The sequence below is a fragment of the Anser anser genome (genome assembly GCF_964211835.1).
Source record: "Anser anser genome assembly, chromosome: 1".
Lineage (NCBI taxonomy): Eukaryota > Metazoa > Chordata > Aves > Anseriformes > Anatidae > Anser > Anser anser.
This window is the reverse complement of record NC_139720.1, coordinates 134,810,326-134,833,728: the sequence shown is the minus strand read 5'-3', so window position 1 is coordinate 134,833,728 and position 23,403 is coordinate 134,810,326. Positions and strand designations below refer to the sequence as shown.

General features: G+C 35.2%; 1 protein-coding gene across 25 annotated transcripts in view; it reads left to right on the top strand.

Moving 5' to 3' along the window:
* STS (steroid sulfatase) overlaps positions 1 to 23,403 on the top strand; it is a 120,667-nt gene that overhangs the window by 48,433 nt on the left and 48,831 nt on the right. For all 25 annotated transcript variants that reach the window (XM_083829019.1, XM_083829021.1, XM_083829009.1 and 22 more), the window contains one exon: positions 20,197 to 20,334. In XM_083829019.1, coding sequence (XP_083685145.1) covers positions 20,197 to 20,334 — 138 coding nt within the window. The remainder of the gene's footprint in view (positions 1 to 20,196; positions 20,335 to 23,403) is intronic.

Below are 23,403 nucleotides of genomic sequence, written 5' to 3'. Positions count from 1 at the left end.
TCAGAAAACAGTTTCGCTGTGTGGGTGATGGAGCTGTAAGAGGTTGCCGAGAGAAGTTCTGAATATCCTGAGATACTCAGAAGCCACCTGTATGTGGTCCTGGGCAACCAGCTCTAGGTGACCCAGTCTGAGTGGGGTGTTGGATCAGATGACCTTCAGACATCCCTTCCAACCTCAGCTATTCTGTGATGCTGTGAGATGATCAAGAGAAGGAAAAAAATATATCATTTAAAGTCAATGCATATTTTGAAACTGAATTAAAAATAACTTTTAAAAGTCAGTCTAGAAGAACCAAGGAACTTTTCACTAAAAATAAAGCAAGAATACAACAGAAGCAAGATATGACGTTATTAAGTGATGACAGATTTTGAAGATGATAATGATTAGGCTTTCCTTGCCTAAATAACAGTGTTTTCTTGCTATGTCTAATGTTGGACAAGGAAAAAATAATCTGTGAAATCTAGAACAGAAATTGTAACCCCTAGCTCTTTTAAATGAAATCAGGAAAATATTGCAATCTCACTACATTGCAATAACCAGAGTTATTTAGAGTTGAATTTCTGCTGGTATAATTCATAGAAACATCAGTCTTCAGAAACTTTCATTACTGTAGGCTTTATGTAAGGTGAACCATAGCATGCTGATCATCCCCAACAGAATAAGTTTAAATAAAAATGTCAAAAAACTGTTAGGAAAAAAAAAAAAGTGAGATTTCACTTTCTTAGTGAAAGAAACAGAGATTGAAGAGTAATCTCACATTTGGATTATATTGCCAGTCCATTGTAGAGCTGAACAAAGTAAATATTTTGATTCAAACCCTCTTTGTGGATAAATACAAAGCAGGGACTTCAAAAATAAATAATATTTAAAACAAACTGCAGATGAGGAAGCAATGATCTACATGCTATGTGCTTTTTCTTTAAAGTATGTTTTGCTTTTTGTAGAAATTGGTAAAATAATACTGCATTAAATTTTTCTATTTTTTCTCTGATTTTATAGTGTTGTATATAATCTGACTTCCTGTTTAAAAAAAGACGACAGTAATACATTTAGTTCTTTTCTACTGACTCACCAAATTTCTTTGATTGAAACTTATAACCTAGAAAGATGTCTATACTTGATTTGCACATACAGAGGGAAGGATACTGTGCCATTGCTTCCCTCGATAGCTCCTTTCTTTCTTTCTTTCTTTCTTTCTTTCTTTCTTTCTTTCTTTCTTTCTTTCTTTCTTTCTTTCTTTCTGTTTTCTTTTCATCACAGTTAGAAAATAGTGATGGCAAATGTAGGAGCCACATGGGACTCACCTGGTAGCAGAGATGACCATGAATATTTTAAACTCTTGGTTTTTCTTCTAGTTGTCTGGGAGTCTTCATGCCATTTTTTTCAGAGAGCTGTTCAAGCCAGTCTAAGCACTCACCATTTTCAAAGCATCTTTTTAAATTCCTGAGCTTGATCATCAGAAAAACTCCCCTGACTTAGTTTCATTCAAACCAGTCATTGATATAACCCAAGATAAATCGCTCAGAAGGCAAAAGCAATTCTGTGGAATTTAGTAACCTGTTTTCTTGGCTGAATAACCAGTGTGGAGGTCTTAACCCTAACATCTGTATCGTTGTGCCGGATGATTGCTTTGATTGTTCTTTCACTGAGAGCACTATGCCTAATTTTTAAACTAATAGTACACGTCATTAAAACGTTGGATATCTGAATAACTTTTACCAGAGGAACATGAATTACTTGCCAAAGCATTTGTGATACTCTGCAACGGAACTATGTGGAGTGATATGTGGCCTATAATAAAGTACAACAAGACAGAAGTAAAGTATACCACATTGAGAAAGGCCAGCTAGGTTACGATCTAGCAGGATTAACTGAAGGTCAGACCACTTTTCACACTGTTCTTCCTTGATTGACCTGTTATCATAATAAGAATTGGTTATAAATGTGTTGTCTTCACACAGAACTTTCAAAGAGAAAGGGAGGGGCAAAAGCCCAAACAAGTCAACTCTAGATCTTTGTAGAAACATCTAATTTAGTTTTTTAGTAATTACATTTCACAGTGCTGCAAAACGGATTATGTCAATACATATATGCAGGATTCGGTCGTGACTCTTAATTTCTGCAGTGCCTAAAAACTAATATGATAAAAACTAAATGCTTATGTCTTTTATCTGATTAATGTGTCTGTGTTTAAATAGTTAATACACAATTTATGTGGATTGATCATTGCCTCTACTGTTGACTTCTGTTAAACTCTGGAGTAAAGTAAATCAAGGGTCTAAGTGGAAACCATTCCAATCTAGTATAAGCAATTTTTAATGACTCCTATGTTTTCTCAGACCCCATTGTTTTAGTAATAGATGGAAGGAAAGTTTCCAGAAACAATTTGAAAGCTACTTTGGAAAACTGTAAAGTATTTTGGAGACAAAAAACTGAAATATGCCCACAACAAATTTAGTAGAATACAGTCTAAATTTTACAGCCAAAGAATTCTTGAGATGCTGAAACGTTACAGTTTCTTAGTTTTTATATGCCTTCACAATAACATGTGGTGTATCTTCAATTTCTTAGTAAAAGAATTTTCCTTCTCATTTTAAAATAGTTATTTTAGGCTTACAACCCAGCAGCTCTTACACTTGACTTATTTTTTTAATTACAAAGTAATTAAAATATCAATTGTAATATTTATTTCAAGTTATTTTGCACTGAAATTTTATTCCTAGATGATTTTTTTACTATGCTTTCCTATATTGAGAAGTAACTTTTATCCTCCTGGGAAACAGGCATAGTATTGGCAAGCTTCAGCTGAAATCTATGTCTCTTCTTTTACAGAAAATTGTTAATGTCCCTTACTGTGAGTTCACACAGCTTTATTTTGCTATAAAATGCTTATGTGTTTTCAGCTCCTATTTAGAAAAGTTGGGTTGCTACTCACCTAGTATCAATCCAGAAACGTATGCTAAATCTGACAAGTCTAAATTAAGCTAAAAAAAAAGGTAAACAAAAAATGACAGGATAAATAAATAAATAAATTCCCATTGCATTGGGAAAACAATGAAGGAACTATCCATATTTTTTTTCAGAAAAATATCTTGTACCAGAGATTGTTGCAGAGATAAGCCTAATTTGTCATTGCTTTTCACCTGTTGTAGTCATTCATAGTGCAAAGTCAATTTAAAAGATAATAAACGCAGAATGATACCACAGTATTAGAGACGATGGATAATCACACTTAGATTGTTTTATCCAGCTATGATGAATGTGACATTATCTTAGCTGAACCTGAAAACCTGGAAGTTAAAAATCTGGACAGTGATGTCTGGTGCAGATATCATGTTCCTTGATTTTGCTTTCCTGAATTGATACTGGTATATGCCACAAGTCACAAGGTATATTTTTAAGTTGTTTTGGTTATCATGAAAGATGTTCAGCCAACAATTTTAGGAATAAGGTATGAAGCCAATTCAGGTACTTGATGAGTAGAAGAACATTCTCCCACCCTGTTCTTCCATCCTGCTATTACCCTAACATTAAGAGACTGTTTTTTCAGCTAATATAGTAGTTAAGTTCTTGAAGCACATTCAGTCTTTAGGTCAGATCTGGGAAAACCGTCAATAAGGGTGCAGATTAAAAGACATTTGTAATTCTGCCTTTTATGATGTGGATGCTTTCCAGTTACGATCTGGGCTAAAACCCAAACTCACTTCATATGTCACTAAGCAGTAATGACTTTTAGTCACTACTGAACAGGACTGAGTTTAAGAGGTGAGTAATTGATGAACGGCTCACATTGCCACCATGATAAGCTTCCTGAGCTATCTAATCCTCCTTAAGTACAGTTTCCTGTTTCTATATTACATCTTTGTACACAGCAAAGCTCCTTGGAACATTATTTACAAGATTACAAAGCACATCTTAAGCAGCCATTCCTATAGCATTTTTAATCATTCAAGTTTAAATAATGTCTTAGTAATGCATATCCCATGATGGAAAACTTCAGTGCGTGTAACGCAGCTTGGGATAATAGCACTATGTTGTTCAAAATTTGCTGCTAACAGGTGAACAGATTTCGTTTGCATCTGATATCACTCAAGTTAATTTATCAGCACAAAATGTGTTAATGTATTATTCGTTTAACTTATTTTATTTTACAAAAATGTAGCTGTATCATTTTCAAGATTTTAATTTTTTTTCTATTAGTTTTAAACCTCTGAAAATTGGGCATAATACAAAAAGGAGTGAAATGACATTTCATATTATGATCAAAATGCTCTAATCAGAAAAAAAAAAATTATTGCTCTTGAGATAGGCAAATTTCTATTGGTAAGAGAAAGCTCAAAGCTTATTTCAGGTAACCTAGGGATAAGAGAATCCCATACTATGAGGATATGAAATTCTGTAATAAAATGAGCTACCAAACTTTTGTATAACCTTTCACCTTAAAGTTTAATTGCACATATAAATGGTATGGGTTTTTTGCTCCTTGCTTTAGGTGGGTGGGGAAAATCATTATAAGTAGGATTAAGAACAAAGTAAAGGTTTAAGCAAAAACTAACCTGTAGGAATTTAACAACTTCTATCTATACCTGGATGAAGGTTGCACATAAAAAGGCAGTGCTGAAAAGAAGTGAGAAATGACGAAATTGAATGGGGCTAACTTTAACCAAATTGTAGATAATCTCCAAAATACAGACTAGGAACACAGTTTAATGGAAGATAGTAAAGATTTTGTTGATAATTTGACTCTGCATAACAACGTTTTTAGCATCGCTACTTGAAGATGCTAAGAGGAATTGCATTTGCCCTGTCCCAGAGAAACACCACAGGAGCGTAACAAGTCAGTCATCCAGAGCACGGGATAGGGATGGCAGAGGTGGACATTATTTACAGCTCCCTTTGCCCGCTTTGGAAAATGTGTCCCTCTTGTGAACCTGAAACCTTCAGTACTGACTTATGAACATGATTTTACTATCCTTTTTCTTCAACACTTGGATACAGAAAGCAATACCTGTCTAGTTATTTATAGAGCATGCAATCAGGGTTTTCATAAAGAATGCAATTGAGCTATTAGGTGAAGGCTGTTGCTGGTATAACTTACATCTCAATGAAAGAGGCCTAAATGTGAAATAAAGGAGCAGAGAAACTAAAAGCAAGAATTTTTAATCTGAGCATTTAAACCTTCCCATCCACACCCTTCCCTTTTACCTTCATATAGTTTTTTAGTGGATTACCCAGTACCTCAATATAACTGATAGAGTCCAGGAATAACTATTAAACATTCATACAAACACAGAAAAGGCACAAAATAATAGTAATAATAATAATTATTATTATTATTAGGCTAATAATGTCCAGTACTCCAAGATGGGAAAAATCAATCCTCCTATGCTTGTGTCTTATGATACAGTTTTTAACATATGGGTTGCATGCCATTTCTTTTCCCTTTGGAACCCTGTCTCATCATCACAGTGTACCTTCTTAATGAACAGCTATTCAACAGTAGGTGTATTCCTCATTGTTAAATATGAATTCTCATGTTTTATTTAACACACACTATTGAAGTTCTGTTTTGAAGACAGATTTCTTTGACTTCTCTCATCTTTTCTGTGGCATCACATCGCTAGAGCATATAACAGATTCACAAATAAGAATTTTCACAAAGTCTTTGTAAGATAGGGAGATCTCATTAATCTGTTCTACAGATGAACATCTGAAGCACAAAGATGGTGTTCAGATTTACCAACCGGGGAAGAGTTTTGTTGCCAGTAACCCACTAATCCAGCTCTGGATCTATAGTAAAGCATTAGAACTTCCACTCAGCTGGTATAGTAGTGGAAGAGAGGAGAAAACAAGTCATTTGCCCTTCCCAGGCTTGATCCATTTTGGAGCTGGGAAAAGATTAGAATGTGCACCTTGTCTCGGGAATACAGAATTTCTTCTGGTCACAGGGAATGAGTTTTGTCGTTGTTTTTTTGTTTGTTTGTTTGTTTGTTTTTTAAAGGTAACTAACTATCTTCATCAATATATAAACTGCAATTACACGAACAATTTCTGTGATGATACAGGAAACGTCTTGCAGCCTTTTACCCTTTATTCATAGCTGGCTGCATCTCATTTAACTGAGCATATAATTTTTATTTTCTTTAAAAAAAGAAAAATCAAGACTGACCATGTGCATTTCTGTTTCAGTGGTGATGCTGATAAGCCCAGATGTTCTTTTAAAATCATGACTGCTATCTTTTGGAGAGAAAGATGAATTTTTTTTCATGCCTCTTTTGAAATGTACTAGTTATTTTGAGACCATACTATTAAAAAAGAGGGGAACTGACTCTCTGGGTTACAATAATCATACAATAAGACTTAGGACAATATCAATTCTTGGGAGTTGGGTGGTTCAGCTTGGAGAAGAGAAGGCTCTGGAGAGACCTTATAGCAACCTTCCAATACCTAAAGGGGGCCTACGCGAAAGCTGGGGAGGGACTCTTTGTCAGGGGGTGTAGGGATAGGACAAAGGGGAATGCCTTTAAACTAAAACAGGGTAAACTTATAGTAGATATAGTAGATATAAAAACTGCTGAATCACAAGACTCAAATTCCTAGTATTAATAAGCTCTTTTTGATGAGGTTAGTAGAACTGCCTTTTTATTGACTATGTTTATTTTTTTCCAATAATACATTTAACTGCTAAAACAACAACGCTAAGTAATGGGCAGGCTGGTAATACTACCAAAGATCATTATTCTTTTAGAAAGAAGTTGTGTATTTTGCATTGCAGAAAATTGTGGATTTGGGGGGATGGTTTTGGTTTGGTTTGGTTTGGTTTATATTTTTGTTTGTTTCTTTCTTTGTTTTTTCACTGCACCAGCAGATATTTAAAGGAGTTTTTAAAGTTAGGGAAAGCACTAGAGTAATGATGCTGTGATTAGTGAAGGACAGGCTACAAAGGTGATAACTTTGGTCTTCTCCAGCTTTTTCCCCCACTACTTGATTGTAAAATCATAGAATCATACAATCATTCAGGTTGGAAAAGACATCTAAGTTCATGTAGTCCAACCTTAATAAAGCATTTATGTTTCATTTCAGGCTTAAGAAAAAAATTATACTGAATGTTTATTATGGTTTCTTACTTTTTTGTTGCTGATGTTGTTGGTTTTCATCTTTTTTTTAATGCTATTGTGGGTTTGTGTTTTTTGTTTTGTTTTGCATATTTCATTTAGTTTAGTCAAGTTTTTTGTTTTGTTTTGTTTTTACTATTTTAAAAGCTTTATTTTTGTTTTCTCTTTATTTTAGCTTAGTTCTTGTATTTTGTATACACGTTTCTCTTTTTAAATCATTCCCCCTCCCTACCCAGCAATGGAAATTTTGTGTGTGACATATCCTAATGAAAAAGCATGGTGTAGCAACCCTGAGAAAACCCAACAGATTTTATGTTTGAGTAGTAAGCTCAATATCCAAAGGAACACCCAACCCCTAAGGGCTGAATTGTTTTCTCGAGATGATAGAAGAGAAACTCCAGGATAAGCAAATCCGTACCTTGGACCAGCATGAAGTTGTATTCAACAACTTTAGTGCATCTCACAGCTTTTTGCTACCAAAAGAGGAGAGGCAGAGCACCATTCCCTAACCTGCTTCCAGGGAAAGCATAGCAAGGTTGAAGAGAAGACAAAGAGGAGAAGCATCTTCTTCTTGCAACAACCATCCTTTTAAAAACCTGCTGGATGGACCATTTTTGTGTTATGACAATAAAAGATTTAGGTGCCTAGGTTTTAGTTCAGTGGCAGAGTTCATTGTGTGTTAGCAATTGATTTAACTTCAATTTCTAAATCAGACTGGAATTTTAAAACAAAGCAGGCAAGCAAGGAATAATACAAATGTAAATGTGCTTTAATCTTAAAGAAAAGAGTGACCTAGCCCAGAAAAGCAATATGATTTTTTTTTCCTGCAAAGCCAAATATAACTTAATCCCAGGTGTTTGCAATAAATGAGTAGCTTAGAGTGTCTCTCCGTATTTCTAGCAAAGTAATGGAAAGTGCTATTTTTGGCAACGTGAAATGTATAACTGTGTGTTTAGTGTGTGGCTGTTTGAAAGGTATCAAAGTTCACTTTTCTAATCCAGAGCAGAGTTGATTTTGGCATCACCAAACAGTAGACACATCAAGCAAGTAAAAATTAATATGTTTTTTTTCTTTATTTATGATATGAATAAATGTAATTTGTCTTTGTTAAATCATCATATCATACTGGAACTTTCAGAATCATTTAATGTGTAATATTAAAAAGTATAAGGAGCCTTTTTTTTTTCTTTCAGATGAACATTTTAAAATGTTCTGAGGCTCCTTAACTCTGAATTTCATAAATCTGAAGTTAGTTTCTATTGTGACCTAAGAAAATCTATGATTGCTCACAAGTTGTGTCAATAAGAAGCCTTTAATGAAAAAAAAACTCGCAATTGGGGTTCAATAGTAAATAGCATTTTCTTTAGAAAAGAAACAAGGTAAATAGCATTTTCTTTAGAAAATAAACAAGAGGTAAAATAATATAAAATATTTTGAGATTATCAGGGTTTTGATAAATGGTGTTTGGAAATAGAAGTTTTCTTTTTATAAATGTCTTTGCATACATAATTGAGTTACTTCAGGGGTAGTTGGGAAATGGCTGTTAACAACATGTGTATGGTAGGTCTGTTAGCATCTCTGAAGATGAGACTTTATTCCCTTTTGGTAGATTCTTTTCTTTCCCTAGATGTCAAATGTGATAATGACTCATCCACTAGTATGCGTACAGAAATATGGTTATGATACAGTGGTCTATAAATAGAGTATTGACACCAAGTTCCTCTCTCCCATGTTGATATGAAAAGTCCCATTGAAATAAGTAGTCAGGATAACATTTATATATTTCCATATCTACTATACTGGTTTTGTCTTCCTTTAAAGAAATTTCTACCTCCCGTATGTGAGAGATGCACTTTCATCTAAGGTTAGAATCTGGCCTTTTTTGTCAGCTTCTCATAAGCCACAAGCAGATAATTTATTCTTTTATTATAATTATTTATTTATTTGTGGTTCCTCTTTTCTAGTTCTCCCAATGGATTGTTAGAGAAGATCATACTGTTTCCCCCACACGCTTGGCTGCTTTTCATTACTTGACATCTCTTGCAATGATCAATCTCCATTGATAGTAGCTTATCAGAATATCATTATTTAAGCAGTTTTGGAAAGACTAGGCTTTAAGAAGGAGGATAAAAGCTGTAATACAATTGAGATTAAAAGGGAGATATCAATTTGATAGTCTTTAATATTACATCTCCTTTATGAAGGTGTATTTTTTTAGATGAGTTAACAGAACTTTTTTTTAATTTAAATTAACCTTTCTTTTTATACATAAATATTGCTCAGTTCCATGCAACTTATGTATTAGTTATTCTTCCCCAAGAGTTGAAGAAGGCATCTTGCTAAATACAAAGAGAATGAGATTAAATGAAGAATATCAGGATCTTTATGTAACAATATGTGTTTCTATTTGGCAGATATCCAGGTCCTCCAAACTGTTTTATTTTGTTTTGTTTCATTTAAGGAGTTCTTTTTTTTTTAGGGATTTGTTTGGAAAACAAGAAACTGTTCACTCCGGTAAGCTAGAAGACCTGCAAAATCCTGAAAAATATCTGTTCCTTTTAATCACGCTGAAGTAGGTCTTCTGTTTGTGTAGAATTATGTAACTGCCTTAAGTCAGTGGAACTGGGCTGATATGAAGTCAACAACCATGGTATGGAAAGGTTGTGGTTGTTGAAAAAAATGTCATCACAACCTTTCAAACAAATTGTATTTACTAGGGATTTGGTTTTAATAAAAAGAAAAAAAAAATGAAAACTTTGTAATAGAAGAAGCATATATTTTGTTTCATAGCTTAACCACATTGTCAGAAAGGTAGTAAACAAACAGTGCACCTTTCTAATATGTGTAAGACAGTGTTAAGTATGTTGCTAGCAACAGCTGGCAAGGAAAAAGAGGAAAGCAGAGGTGGCTGCCAGCAACTCACAGGCAGGGAGCAATTACATTCAAATGTCAAATGTCCATTAGCAGAAATTTAGAGGGAAAACCAAAGCCAAAGGTAAGGATGATGTCTGTGCAGCTGAAAGTAGGATGAAATGTCCCATCTGTCTCTTGAAGTCTTGACTGGGGCCAAAGTGCCCAACATTATAAAAAGACATGGTTCAGGGTAGAGTTAAATATAATACAAGTTCCTTTGTATCTACCACAACACATCCTACAGGACAAACTGAACATCCTCAGCATGGTATTAAGAGCAGAGTGCTACTACAATGGCTTTTTTACCCAGTATAATTTTTAATAAGGCACAAAATTGGCAGGTGTCCTTAAAAAAAGTCCTTGAAACATTTCTATGGAATATTATCCTAACTGTTCTTGCCAATTTAGAGCTGAGATAATCGAGCCCCATATCCCAGATTTCTCAGTTAATTTCAACTTTTGTTTGGTTCTGCTGTAGTTCATCAACCGGCAGTTGCAATAACCCCCAGGTGCTTCTCATAAAAAGTAAATGACCGATTTAAACAGGTAAAGAGAGCTTTGAGGTCTGTCTCAGCAGAAAATGTTAGAGAATAATATCCCATTTCTTTCACAGAACATAAGCTGTCTTTCTGATGTGACATTTAATTATTTCCCTTGTTCTTTATTAACCTTAGGAACACACAGTAAGGGAATAGGAAACAATTGTTTTAAGCAGGAGACACTGGTGTAATAAATATGTGATCTGGAAACATGTATGCAAATGTTCTGCCCTACTGTTGTGGTATTTAATTGTTGAGTCTAGCTAAGGATAATCAGTTCCTAAGTACACCTAGCTATGCTTCTCTGATACCTTTGAGGGCAGGAATCTACTTGCTGTTGTGTACTTCTCCTGTTCCTATATACAGCTTCCATAGGTTTGATGTTACAGGTTCAGAAAGATCTAGTCCTTTAAAAATATATACATTAATAGGGAGGGACCGACCCTGTTCCTGCCTCTCCATCCGTAGGAATACTACCATTCCAATACGTAAAAAATAAGCTGTTTGGGACCTTCCATTGGATGGTTGCCATCTATGCCTTGGAGAGTTTACCTTGGCCATAACTCTCCTTTACCCAGATCTGCAGTTAGATTAACTTGTGCATTGTATCTGTGTTAATATTTCAACTCATACATGGTGTTGTTATGTGAATGATCCTTCCTCATTCTGGATTTAACTTTCATATTTATCCTAAAAAACGTATCTTACTGTGATCCAGGTATACAAAGCAGAGCCCTTCCAGAAATATGTCTCGCATGCACACTGGAAAGTCTCCTAACTCTTATTTTTTTAATTTTCCAATGCAAACCAAATGACACCTAGTATTTGTATAGAGAAAAGGCAAAGAAGTAGGCATTTATATAGAGAAAAGGCAAAGAATTGGGCTTGATGATCTCAAGGCTCTCATTCCACCATGTTTTGGGGGCATTGAATGCATCTTGGCCTAAGCAAAGACCTCATGTTGTTCCAAACCAATTTAAGATGAGACTGACATATTTCTTTTTCCCAGGCCTTAGACCAGAAAAAGGCAGATTTTTTTTTCTTGTAGATATGTTCTGTATGCTACTTAATACTACTGAAACGTTAACAGAAGCTCTTTCCTAATAGGCTGAAATATTTTTTTCAAGAGCACTTAGATGAATTAAGGAATCAATGTCCTATTTCATAAACCAGTGAGCAGTCTTTTGAGCTGACCATCTTTTATCAATGAGGGTGACCAGAAAAATTATTTCTCTTCCCTTCTGATGGTATCCTCAGAAATTTAAATCAGTATAAATACTGGCATATTGAACATGTACACACAAACACGCCCACGCACACAGAGAGAGAGAGAGAGAATTATTTTGAAAAAAAAAAAAAACGAATTGTAAAGATTTGTGACCTTAAATTTACTTGATCCTCCCTCCTCCTGAAGTTCAGAATGTCATCTACGGAAGACAGATTGGAGTTTACATTCTATGGTGGAAAATTCTGTTGAGAACAGTTTTCACAGTCAGGCTTTCTTTCTTGTTGGTATTAACATTGTCTGTACAGAGATTCATTCACAGCTAGTGTGGTTTAGAGATGGTGATTACACAGTAGGCTTCAAGTTTCTAGTCTTACTTAGCAGGCAGTAAAGGCACCAAGTTGCCCAAATGCAGTTTGAGAAGTGAACTGGCAAATGTGCAAATGTGCATGGTGATGTAGGAAGAAAAAAAAAAAGATATCATGTTGGGGGGGGAAGAGAGGGAGAGGGGGTGAGAAGAAGGGAAGAATCTTCTGTTTTGTGGGTGAATTAATGCACAGCTGCCTTCATGTAAGATTGGAATTCAACTACTAAAATCAGAAAGCTTGGAAATTAAAAAAAAAATAATATTTCATGACAAATGCTAATTTGATCTTGATAAAAATCCTATTTGCCTTGTGGTGTATGATTTCTAAGTCCAGTTCCCAAATTCAGCAAAGATTAAAAAGTTTGTCTGCTGAAAGACAATAAATGTGTAGGCTCTAATATCAACCAATTTTATGTCAGTTCCAGTTCTGTTTGATAAAAAATATAAAAATGAAACAAAGACACTGACATATACCTTTTTCTTTTCTTTTTCAAAAAGGTGCAGAGTATTAAATTTGGTGTTAAATTACTTACCCTGTTTTAAATTCTTGATACTTTAATCTGACAAATTTTTGGCATTATGCATTTGGATTTGAGAACATACACATACTCAGTATAAAACTGACTTTGACGTTAATAAAAGTTTAAACATTTGAAAATACAGAGAAGTGTTTCTTTTATCACTCCTCAATTATTGACTCAATCACCATCAGCATTTATTGGAATAATCAAATAGTGGAAGCCTTAACTTCACCTGACAGTCTTAACTCAAAAATGAATAGTATCCTTTGGTTGTCATTGCAGATTGCCTAGGTCTTACGCAAAGAAATCTTTTCCAAAATTTGAAAGAAAACCCAGGAGACCTTGGAGCAGGGAAATAGACAGTGTCTTTTGCATTATGCATTTAAGTTGTATGTGTGAAATGGCATCTTATTCTCAGATGTGTGCAGAATAAAGATGCAAAATGCAGTTATCATAGCTGTCCTGTAAAATGTAAATGTGATGGACCCCCTAAAATTGCATGACCATCTCTCATATTTTAGCATTTTAATCAGGCTAAAAAAATAAGATTTACATTAGCCTTATATAGAACAGATGTAAGGTCTAAAATTGAATTTCAAGCAATGCATTTATTAGCTAATTTAAGTATTAATAACCAAATACTTATACTTTTGACCTTCAATAATCCCCCAAACTTTATCGCTAGTGTTGTAGTACTGCTGTAACTATGAAACCCTTGCTATACTGTGTTGTCAATATTGCAGCTGTACTTATAGATCTTCCCAGCCTCCATAACCACATCTTAACTCTGAGCTTTCTTATCCACTTGTGTTTCTATAAATGCAAAGGATCGTTCCAACTTTCCCATTTACAAAGTAAGTTGAACCCTATGTGAATAGGAAAATAAGTGATGTGGTATTCATCTCTTGGGAAAATGTATCTTATGCTAATTATAAGTCAAAAAATTGGTTGATTTATTCATAGTTGCTAAGCAGTACATGCCTGATCTGTTGTGCACTGTGCTGAAAATTTATCCTGAGGGTCTGAAAGACACACTATACTTATAAGACTGTATAAACAGTCACAAGCCACAATTACAAGGCAATCCAAATCCAAACATGAAGCAAATTTGTACTGGTAGTTTAGCTGACCCCACACCAGATAACTTGCTGGTTTTCTAGAAGATGGCCCTTCTCTGAGCCCTTAAACTAATTATTCTTGTATCAGCCTGTGTCTAGTGGAATCTGAAAGAGAAGCTTTTGATATTCTACAGACTATCTGGACCTAACCACTACTGATTTGAATGGTAATTTACCCTACACTGTAGACAGTTGAATCTGAGGCAATTGCCTCACCTTCCCCCATTGTGAAAAGAATTCAGAATGTTTCAGAATAGAAGGAGACTGGTGGAGTGAAATAGTTACTGCTGAGAGCTCAGTGTCCAGAGACTTATCAGCACATCGGAAGAGAAAGGAAATTTACTACTTCAGATCTACTGTGGTCCTATAGATTGAATGCCTCAGCAATAGCGCCTTAGGTGTAGTCTCAGAATCCTTCCTTGCATTTAGTTAATTTGAAAGAATGCAGGTCACAGAATCAGAGAGCTTTTCTATGCAAACAGAAGTATATTAAGCGGTGATGAATAGATTTACAACAAACGTGCATTTCTGATTGTAATTAAAACACTGATACAGATGTGCTTTTTCAGAATCAGATGGTAGTTGTTTGGCATAATGTCCTGTAGACATTGAAGATCCAGCTAACCAGTAGTATTAGGAACTTGACATATTATAGACTCCAGCTTTGTGCTTTGAAGAAGACTGCATTGTAAGGACTGTTTCTATCGCATAACTTCAAAAATAACGATAGCAAAGTGAGACTGGTTCAAGATTTTCTGCTGAATCTAAACCCTTTTTTTTTTTTCTTCAGGAATTATATGTATTACAGTTAGTTCTGTATTTTCTTTTTGTTCTAGTCAGTTATATTAGCTATTATTCACTCTCACCTTTGAGATTCATATGTTAATGCTTCCTCTATACAGAATCACAAGTCGTCTTAGGTGGGTGTGTTCTATTGATGGGCTAGATAATGTTCCATAATATCATCTATTGCATCAACCCAGAATTCCCACTTTCTAGTGGTTGTATTCTAGCTCTGAATGTTAAACAAATTTCATGCAGGCTTTATGTACTGTTCACCATATGTGCAACAATGTCTTGTTTTGCTGTCAGTGATTTTATTATTTTCCATCTTTACCTCAAGTGTTGTGCTCAATGAGTAGGTCTGAAAGTCATAATTACTTCCCCACTGCAAAGACAAACTGATTTACATATTTATCAAGGGGAAACTGGATGGCTGTAAGAATACCACAGAAACATTTCCATATTTATAACCTGAAATGTACAAAAGCTAAAATTAAGATATGGATGTCTTGGTCTTAGTTACTAAGCTGACTTTTATACAAAGGTTTTAGTCAGTGTATTTTGTAATCAGATTGGTCCATTAAAGTATGAAGTCTCTTTTTTCATCATACAAAATCAACATAGAGATTAAAATGTTTGTTAACTTATGAATGATAGTTTGCAGATATTGCAACATTAAGTCTTCATAAGGTGAAAGTCTTTGAATCTGGAAGAGATGATGAAGTGGAATTACCTAAATTTAATTTCTGTACCAGGCATAAGATCCCAAGAAGTTTAATATGTTAAAAGCTATATAACTAAATGACATCAATATCTTTTCTGGGAGGAATACGGGCTTCCAGATACTTATGCATGTTGGGGTAATTTGTAGGAGGTTATGCATGTATTCAAAGCACTCCTAGCTTGCCACTCACAGAGGTAAGCCACTTCATCAGTCTACAGGTTAGTTGTGATTGTGATCAGTGATGGTTTTGAAAGGAAGCATTAGTATTAGAAAGGAATTCTGAAATATAAACTAAATGAAAAAAATCTGCCTCTTGTAGGCAGAGGTGTGATGGCTGATCTTCCTAGATTAGTCTTTGTCCAATAATTGTCTCAAGTTTACTATAACCTTCTTGGCATGACAGAGTCATGTGAAAATCTGCTGGAGTGGGATGAGATGTTCTATTTACAAAAATTTCCTTTACCATCAACTATGTTGTCCTGAGACATGCTTAACCCTCATTCTGAATCCTGCTGTTTCTTTGAATCAGGCATACTGCTTTAAAGCTTTCCTAATGAGTGGAGAGACTGTTTTTTCCTAATGCTTAGATTACACAGAGGTATTCTATATTCTAGAGATTATTTTTTTTAATATAATTTCAACAAGACTAAATTATTTCAAATTAATACTGATAATTCTTCTGTCCTATTGACTTCAAATGACAATAAGCTAATTTATGAAGCAAATACATTTTTCATATGCTTGCTTGATTAAACCTTTGAACAGATTTCCAAATCATTAATGCATTGTTAAACACCGTATTGTTTTTCAGTGTTTGTACCTTGTTTTCAAATGAATAGTCATTGTTTATAAACCCTATAACCTAATGTACATGAGTACCGTGGGAGTCTTACATGGTTCAGAACTCCAGAAATTAATTTCAGCATTAGATAGGCTGGTTCAGCTACCATTTATGCTGTGTTAGACAAGTTGAATAGCGGCATGGCACTTGCAGTTTCCTACTAATGAGCAGAGTCAATTGCTCTTATCACTTTCACATGGCTATCACTCCACTGAAATTGGCATTTTCGCTTTAAGAATGAAACAACTCTATAATTTAACATAGCTTGAAGCAAGAGTGGAGAATAGAATGTAGAGAGCTGTCCTCAGTATATTTTGGAGGAAGTTTTACTTAAATTTTGGATCGTTAGCATATTAATTGAAACAAGCAATATCTTAATGCTGTCCTTAGTCTATTTTGTATCTTAAAATATAGAAATGAAAGAATGGTGTCCAGTGATATAATGCCTTTGTCTGCTACAATGTTAGCCACCTGAGCTGGAGTATGTATTCCTGGAATGGTAATGGGAGGAAAAAGTTACACTTAAATTATAGTTGTTCAATAAGTTCAGAAATTATGCGGTTTCTTCAGTGTTAGATTGATTTTGTTGTTTGGAATGTTGTCTTTCAAAATCTGTCCTGTTCAAACCAGAAAAGTGTAAACAGTGGTATTCACAGCGATCAGTACAGCTGTTAGTTTTTTAGAACAGTACTTTCAAGTCAGTCTTTTTGATCAAGAATTTTTCAATTTTTATTAATAATTCATACATTGGGGATATTAAACCATCATTGCTTAAACTGAGTTATAGTTTTCCCAGTGTTTCGAGTTATTTATCCTATAGTTTCATATTCTGGATAATCTCTTCTACAAACTCTTTTTACATTTGTATTTTGTTCTGCAACTAGCAATGGGATTCAAAAGACAGGCTAAGCCAGCAGAAGCCCTATTGTAATTCAAGAGCACATGATGTACGATACACATCCAGTCATATTTTACGTGTGAAGCGATACAGTTTTACCATCCTCTCTTACTCAGACCTCATTTATCCGTTCACCACACTCATAAAAATGTTACTCACATGGTTGCATTTCTAGCACTTTGGGTAGGATTCATCTTACTTTCCTTGATCAATTATATGAAGGCATTTACTTTTGAGCTAGTTGCCTGTCTTCTCTTTTTTAGGCATGGGCTAAAAAAAAAGGCCTTTTTGCAGTTGTGATTCACCTCTTACAAAGTTAGGCAGCTAAAATAGGCAAAGTGAAAATCCACCTTGTTTATTAAGTGAAATTATCCAGGAATGTTTATCACTCTTAGCTTAATTCTAAAGTCTCAGTGAAATATACAGAAATTATACAAGTGGAATAGTAAGAGTTAGAGTCAATAAAGACATAAGAAAACAGTAAAGGTTGTATTTTGCTTACTTTATACTATTTGCTTTCAAAATTGATACAATATATGACAGTATGTCAAAGATATCTGTTCACAGAGCACTCTTGGCATTTTTCCTCTGTTTTGGTTACCATTTAGAAATGCTAATAAGCAAATGTATTGTATGTGTCAACAGTAACCATATCATTCAAGTGCATTTAAATGTGTCTTTATCTCATGGTAGCACACACTTTATTACTTATTTATTCTAGAAGGTGTCAGTGTTCAAGATGAAAACAGAAACTGAAGTTTTGCTTCATTTCTGTCAGTGCATTGTGAGCGCCATTTTCTGACAATAGTGTGGTATTTGAATTGTCAATATTTGTCCACCTGTTCTGAACGATGTTGCTAAATTAAGTTGTCATTTTAGCATTTAGTAATTAACCCTGATTTAGCTGATCCTTCTTCTGTATAAAAATCCAAGTGAAGTAAATGGAAGTTCTGCCACAGAGTTCAAGAAGCTTTGGATGAGGTTTTTTATAGGTTTTGTCTTTTGTTTTTGTTTCTGTTTTCAGGCCAAGTCAAGCTCCTCAGCCTTGTTCTGGGAAAAAAAAATCATAATGATGATTGTTTAATTTATTTAATTAATTGTGATAATGAGAACATTTTCATCGTTTCTCATTTTTCCCAGATTAATTAGGAAACCAGAATTTTCATTATTGAATGACAGCAGGTGTCTCTGATCACCAGAGATCATTTAATGTGATGTACTCCGAGTGGAATTCTTGTTTTATTTTCATTTTGCTTAATTTACAGGATGAATTTGAAAATCCAATTTCATCAAGGAAAACTGTAGGTAAAAAAAAATGCATTTTCTCATTTCATTGCACATTTCTTACTTTGTGCAATCCCATTTGTTGTTACTGTCATGGAATCATAGAATCACAGGTTGATACAGGTTGGAAGGGAATTCTGAAGGTCATATGGCCAAATACCTGCACATAATGTCCTAATTTATCTATGTGCACCACTTTTTTTCTTCATTGCCACCTTTCCAAGGGATGTTATTATTACTTAGCAAGTACAACCTCCAAATGATATGAGAAGGTAATGGAAGATTGCCTCTTTCTTTCCTGGCACTAAGTCCACCTGCTAAGCAAATAAATGACTTGTCAGATGGATCCGCATGATTTTCCCTCAACCCACCAACTTTAAAATGTCAGCCTTTGTAAAAGATTTTCCTCAGCTCTGTGGGGAAATTTCAACTACCATGAGGTTTCAGAACATGCATAATCAAATTCTCCTACTCTTACATTTCTTCTTTGCTCCTAGTTTACAAACACGACCAACAGGTATTTAACTGCTGATGTTACTTTATTCATGGCCCTGTCCTTTGAGCTGATAAGAAATTGAGACACTCAACCTTTTTAACAAGGCAATTTTAGAATGCTGCAACATTAAAAACCAAGTGATTAGAAATTAGGTGAGACAACTATTCCTTATCCAGAGGAGGAGAAGACAACAGAACTGATGTTCTGAAAATAGTTAGCAAAGGCTCTATTTCAAAGTTCTTATCTCATTCTCTTTGACATAGTAATTGAGCATCTGCTGATGAACTAATTCTTAGTGGACAGGTGGACAAATCAAAATTAACATTCAAATTGGACCATACTTGGATGTTTAAGTAAAAGGGATAAAGAGAAAATAGTAGTAAAGACAGAATTATCTTTATGTGCTCTGGGATCCCTGAAGGACAAGGTTTAAGCTCATTTGCAGGCTGATGTGAAGTATATTCTTATACTTTGGTCAGTTTCCAGGACCAATAATTTTAGATTCCTAATCAATATAAAATTCACTGTAGCAAGTTTGAAAGAGTGGCTTCACTCTCATTCATAGAGAAGCTCTTTTTTAAAAAAAATCAGTCTAAATAGGTTTAAATGTAATTTATGTGCACTGCAAGGCTCCACTACTGTGCTAAGGTAGTGTAAGAAGCCCTTTGTGTAAATGAAATGTGAGCCCACAGTCCCTTGGAGTTTCAGAACATACCCATGAATTGGATTCTTCTTTTAAATATGTGCACGTCTGTGTGTTTATTACCTTGTACATTATGAGTTTAGTCGATGTCTACTCTTGTATGACAACACATTAATGACTAATTAGTAGAGTAGCTAATGAAACCATGTCACCAGCAGAGGCATTCCATACGTTAACTTGTTTTTTTTGTTTGTTTGTTTTTAGAATGTCTTATTCTAGCATTCACACTGAGATTTTTGCCAAGCTGCCTCTATAGGTTGCTAGGCAGCACAGCTTTACCCCAAAATGGTTAGCTCTGTTCTGCATGCTGAGACTCTTTCAGATATCCTCGGCGGTTTGAATCTTCTTGCTGTGGGGTTTCCTTGATTGAGAGCAACTGCTTCTAAAGGTCACTGGCTCTCTGTGGATCAGCCCTTTTTTTTTTTCTGAAGTGCACAAATCTTCTCATTTTATACTTCAAGAATCCCTGCTGCAATCAAACCGTAGTCTTGACTGCAATGGGCCTTGTGTAATTGACCCCTACTGTATACTGCATGTTGCCAATTGCTATGTATAATAATGTTTTTATGGTAACGATCTTGAAAAAGCATAAAGACAAAAATGTTTGTGCTTGCCAAGGTTAATGAAAAAAGCTTCCCAAAGACATTAAATGTGTTTGTTTGCTTCTAGGGCAGATTCTGGATGTGCTGGAAAAGTATAATCTGAGAAGTAAAACTCTTGTATACTTTTCATCTGATCAAGGAGCTCACACTGAAGAAATCTCAAGTTCTGGAGAAGTCCATGGAGGTTACAATGGTATATATAAAGGTGAACATTCTCTGATTTTTTTAAAAACCATTTCAGAAAATGTTTCCTTGGTTTTGTTCCGAAACTGCAATATACTCTAGGGTCAAAAAGTTCAAAATTCAATTTTTAAATAATAAAAAATTGCTCATAATTGTCAAACTAAATCCAAACATAGGCAACAAATATAAGGGGCTTACTTGTCAAATACATCAGCTCAACCAGAATGCATGCTTAACCAGAGCTCTGAGTTTTAACACTATAAAATGTACTCATGGACTAGCCATAAATCCAACTTTGGAAAGATGTTTGTTCATAGTATTATACTGTCATGGCTGGAGAGCAGAACAGAAAAAAAAAAAATTGTTTGTGAGCCATCAGGAACCTTAAATGGGAGCTAAATGCAACAGGGTGAGTGAGATCACACAAAGAGAGGATATAGAGAAGATGGGAGAATCAGCACTGTGTTCATTACAGAAAATGTAGAAAAAGAGAGTTAAGTTAGAAAAGAAAAATGAGTAGTTGGATTTAGTTTGGGATGGGCAAGTTCCACAACATCCAGAGAAGGGTAAGATTTCAAGAAACAAAGTCTGAATTAAGGAAAAAAGTTTTGAAAATAATGCATACTATTGAGCTGAAGACTGATTTGGAAACAGAGAGACTTCTGTTAGAAGGAGAGTTATATTCTTTTAGTCTCGAGAAAATTAATACTCCAAATCCTATTTGTTCTGTGAAGGACTAAAATGTATTTAAAGTCTGCAATACACTTTCTCCCTGTGATATCACCCAACAATACTGAAAGATACTGTTTATTACAATGTAGTGATCATGTAGAAAGAAAAATTCTAGCTTAGCAAACAGCCTTTCTCATTTTGTCCATTCTGATATCCCTGACCTTTGGTCAGCAGGAATGTAATATAGCACTGGATACTTTTGAGAATGTGGTTCCAGCATGGAGATTAACAAAATTATTGTCAGCAATGTGTTTTTGAGACAGGCAGAACAAGAAGAGACAGTAGGATGAGAGAAAGAAGGATGCAGTGATGGAGTAATTGTTTGGTAGCATGGTTATAATTTTCAGACAGGGACTGGTTATAACTTTCAGTCAGGGACTGCTCATAATCAAAGACACATTGACAACAAGGATTACCTGTGACAAAGTAAAGAAAACAGTATTTTCCAGTGTGCAAGTTGTGGACATAGCATTAAGAAACTGAACATTAAAATGGTTTTAATAATCTTCAATCTCATTGAAATATGAAAGAAATGCTTAGTTTTTTTATTTTTAATGAAATGCAGTGAATATTCTGTCCTTTTACCAGAGGAAAGGTCCCTTTATTCTTTCACTGGGAAGTGTCTGTGTAATTTGTTTTCCCTTCATATTTCAGGGGACAAGACCAAAGAAACCCAGCAGTTTTTGGAAATTGACTTGCCAACCTTGCCACTTTTAATTGTGAGGAGAAAGAAGCAAATTGCCTTTAGGTGTGATTAAAAAAAAAATGTCTTGCAGAACTATAAAGTCACAGAACAGTTGAGACTAGAAGGCACCTCTCAAAGTTTCTAGTCTTACCTCCTGCAGAGGAGGGCCAGCTGGAGAAGGTTGCTCAGGGCTCTGTCCAGTCAAGGAATCAAGGTTTGAAAATCTTCAATGATGAAGCTTCCAGAGCCCCTCTGAGCAACTTGCTCCAGTAAATACTGGAGCAGCCTCACCATAAAAATTCTTTTTCTTATGTTTTAAATGAAATTGCCTTTGTTTCAGTCTGTGCCCATTGCTTCTTGTCCTGTCACCGGGCACCACTAAAAAGCACCTGGCTTCTTCATCTTTACTCAGGTAAATCCAGGTAATATACATGGATAAGAACCCTCCCGAGCCTTCTCTTCTCCAGCCTGAGCAGACCCAGCTCTCTCAGCCCCTCCTTGCATGTTGGAACATTATATGGAAACCATCTAGCCATTTTCATGACCCACCTTTGAACTCACTCCATGTCCATGTCTCTTTGATACTGGTGAGTCCTGCACTGGACCGAGCACTCCAGGTGCATCTCACCAGAGCGGAGCAGAGGGGAAGGATCAATCTGCTGGCAATGTTCTTCCTAAGGCAGACACAGATGTTGTTGGCATTCTTTGCCACAAGGACATATTGCTGGCTCATGTTCAGCTAGTCGTACACCAGAACCCCAGGGTCTTTCTCTGCAAAGATGCTTTCCAGACAGTAAGTCCCCAGCCTGTTGTGGTGCAAGAGGTTATTCCTCCACAGATGCAGACTTGACATGTCCCTTTGCTGAACTTCATGAGGTTCCCATCAGCCCATTTCTCCAGCCTGTCATGGTCCCTCCGAATAGCTGCATGAGCCTCTCTGGGTGAATCAGTTTTGTATTGTCTGCAAAACTGCAAAAAGGAAGAAAGAAAGACATACACTGTAAGAAATAACAATACGGTAAGGTTTTTAAGTGAGAAGACTCCACTGCTTTTAGTCAGCAGGTATCTTTCTGAGAAATGGCTCTTAGATTTAAGAGAGCTACAAAGGAATTGCTGCCCAAGCAAAACAAGTAATGCCAAAGTCATGAGGTTACAGACTATCAAATGGGTCCCCTTGGGCTAACACCAGAGTGAAATCTGTCTTAAACATTAGCACTTAGGCCTTACATAGTGCTTTAAGTAATTAAGGAACCATATGGTTACATATCTGTAGCTGTAGGCACGGCCTGAGGTGTTTTAGAAGCTCTAAAAAATATTTGCCTTCCAGGATGCCAGACATAAGACATAGGATAAATGACAAGGAGGACGAAAGAACACAAATACACTGGGGAATATGCCTTCCTGAGGAACATTTTGATTGAATAGAGTCTTTTCTATTAAGCTTTGCAAAATTTTGTGTTCATACTTAGAGAGTGGGGAGCAATTTGAAATAGATCTTACCCGAATTAATAAAAATCTGTTTGATAGGGTTACCTGGGGAATGACAGAGCTTTTTATTTTTAAAATGAATTGTAGTGTGGTTTACAGTTGCCTCTTATGCTATGCTGGCAAGTACTGTAATAAATGATGGGAAAGAAAATAATCACTATATAAGAAAAATAATTATTGGATAGG